General features: G+C 43.3%; 1 protein-coding gene across 1 annotated transcript in view; it reads left to right on the top strand.

Annotated features, from left to right (window-relative positions):
• LOC107082796 (equilibrative nucleoside transporter 2-like) overlaps positions 1-2174 on the top strand; it is a 16947-nt gene that overhangs the window by 11999 nt on the left and 2774 nt on the right. Inside the window, exons 8-10 of the mRNA XM_015371661.1 lie at positions 924-1096; positions 1183-1285; positions 1364-1449. Of these exons, the coding sequence (XP_015227147.1) occupies positions 924-1096; positions 1183-1285; positions 1364-1449 (362 nt within the window). The remainder of the gene's footprint in view (positions 1-923; positions 1097-1182; positions 1286-1363; positions 1450-2174) is intronic.

Here is a 2174-nt window from a genome sequence, read left to right as displayed (position 1 = left end):
TTAGCAATGGATTGTTGCGTCCGACACCCAGCCAATCCCGTTACGTTTTCTTAGTCACGTGACGTGACAGCATCACGGAGCCGGTCATGCAAGCTAACGCTAACTCAACTACAGAAAAATGAAATAAACTCATCGTTGAGTGAGTTTTACTTCCATAGAGTTTTTCCTCTCCACTGTCGCTACAAGCATGCTTAGTGTGAGGGATTGCTTCTGAATCAATGAGTCGATGCAATCAGCTGGTTTTCCTTAGATAGAAAACTTTAAATCAGTTTGACTGGATGATCTGGTTGAACTGTAAAGCCTTATGATGACTTGTGTTGTGAATTGGCAATATAGAAATAAACTGAATTGAATTAAATTTTTATTGAAAAAAGATTGTGCAATTAAATTTGCTGTTTTCTCCGATTTTTTTTTTTTTTTTTTCCTTCTTGGGGGGAATTAATCCCAAATGGAAATGTTAAACGTTGTAGTAACTCATAGTTTTGTTTATTTTTAACCAGTTGTTGCAGGTGTTGATGGCTGTAGGCAGGAAGGATCCTCTGTAGCTGTCTGTCTTGCACCGCATCAGGAGAAGCCTCTGACTTTATATGTTGTTTGTTTTAAAATATTGCTTTCTTTTCAAATTGCGTTTCACAGATGTTGTTCTGTTCACTCCTGGAGGCGTGCTTTCCCCTGGAGTGAAGCTCAAAGACACATTTCCACTGGTTTATTGTTAACAGCATTGTAAATGGGCAATGTGCTCATCAGCAGCCATTATTTGTGTTTGGCTTGAAGTGAAGTGAACATGATCTGTAAATTGTAATTGGAAAAGACAAATGATGGTGTTACTTTAAGATCCCATGAAGCCGTACTAACACTGCTCTAAAACATTTCAATGAGTTTCTGTAGACGGTCGTCGTTCATTGAAATGATTTTCCCTGCAGACGGAACCAGAGTGGAGAACGGGAAGCTAAACGGCCACGCTAACGGATCGGTGGCTAACGTAGAGGTCGAGCCTAGCGGCGAGGCGGAGGCCAAGGTGGAGATCAACCCCAGCAGCACGAAGCAGACCAGCGATCCTGCAGAGAAAGCCTCGGTCCTGGAGGTCTTTAAAAAGGTAGTTTGGATGGAAATGAGGGCGGATGTTAGAGGATCAGGATGAGGAACCTTAGAGAGTCTGAAGGGTTTTTCTTCATTTCTCAGATCTGGGTGATGGCGTTTTGTGTGACGTTCGTGTTCACCGTCACTCTGTCCGTATTCCCCGCCGTCACAGCAGACGTGAAAACCTCATTCCCTGGAAAATGGGGTAAGATCTTGGAGAAGACCTCCGGTGCATTGAGAGGAAGTGTTCTGGTCTCACTGCTCTTTCCCGTCTTCCCCTCAGAGCGCTACTTCATCTCAGTCTGCTGCTTCCTGGTTTTCAACATCCACGACTGGCTCGGCCGCACCGTCACCACCTGGGTGCAGTGGGTGAGTTTTCACCATCCGACTGAACCTGCTCTGCCATTTTATGATTATAATCTGCTAAAATGTCAGAGATGATGGACTCTTATAACCACAGCATGATGCTGCCCCCACCATGTTTCTCTAGGCGGTTCAGGTCGTTTTCCCGCCTCCGTCTCTGCTGTCAGGTTATTGTTTTCTGACCCAGAAAACTGCAGGAGAACCTTTAATCCATCAGACGACTAATCCGGGTGTCTCTCTGTCTCACGCTGGATTTAAACACTTCAAACCGAATGCAGACGGGATTAAATCACATTCTCCGTCTGCGCTTAGGGTCATGACCCAGAGGCCCCACCTTTAGCTCCAGCTCTGCTTCTTCTGGTTATCAATGAAGCTAATTGTTTCCAACCAACCTTTTTATTTTAAGTATGATTCCAGGATTAACTTTAAAATATAAAGTAGATGATTGATTAGTGGACTTTAATAATCTCATGGTGGAGGACTAACGGGTCGCTGCAGCTCTTAGCAGTCAGAGCCACAGCATGTTTACCCTCAGGGAGCGAGCGGGATGTTAATGTAAAAAGTTATTTGGTCTAAAATAAAAACTGAATTTGAAATGTTTTATCTTAAATAACAGCAACAGTCACTTAATCAACTTGTGTTTTCCTCTCTAAGATAATGATTTGTAGGCTCCTTAGTGGACCACAAGGGAAAAAAGAAAAAGTAAAAAAAGTGGCCTCTAAAATGCACTT

The sequence above is a fragment of the Cyprinodon variegatus genome, unplaced genomic scaffold, assembly GCF_000732505.1.
Source record: "Cyprinodon variegatus isolate N-32 unplaced genomic scaffold, C_variegatus-1.0 Scaffold62, whole genome shotgun sequence".
NCBI lineage: Eukaryota > Metazoa > Chordata > Actinopteri > Cyprinodontiformes > Cyprinodontidae > Cyprinodon > Cyprinodon variegatus.
The sequence above is the reverse complement of the archived record's forward strand: the minus strand, read 5'-3'. Positions and strand labels throughout refer to the sequence as shown.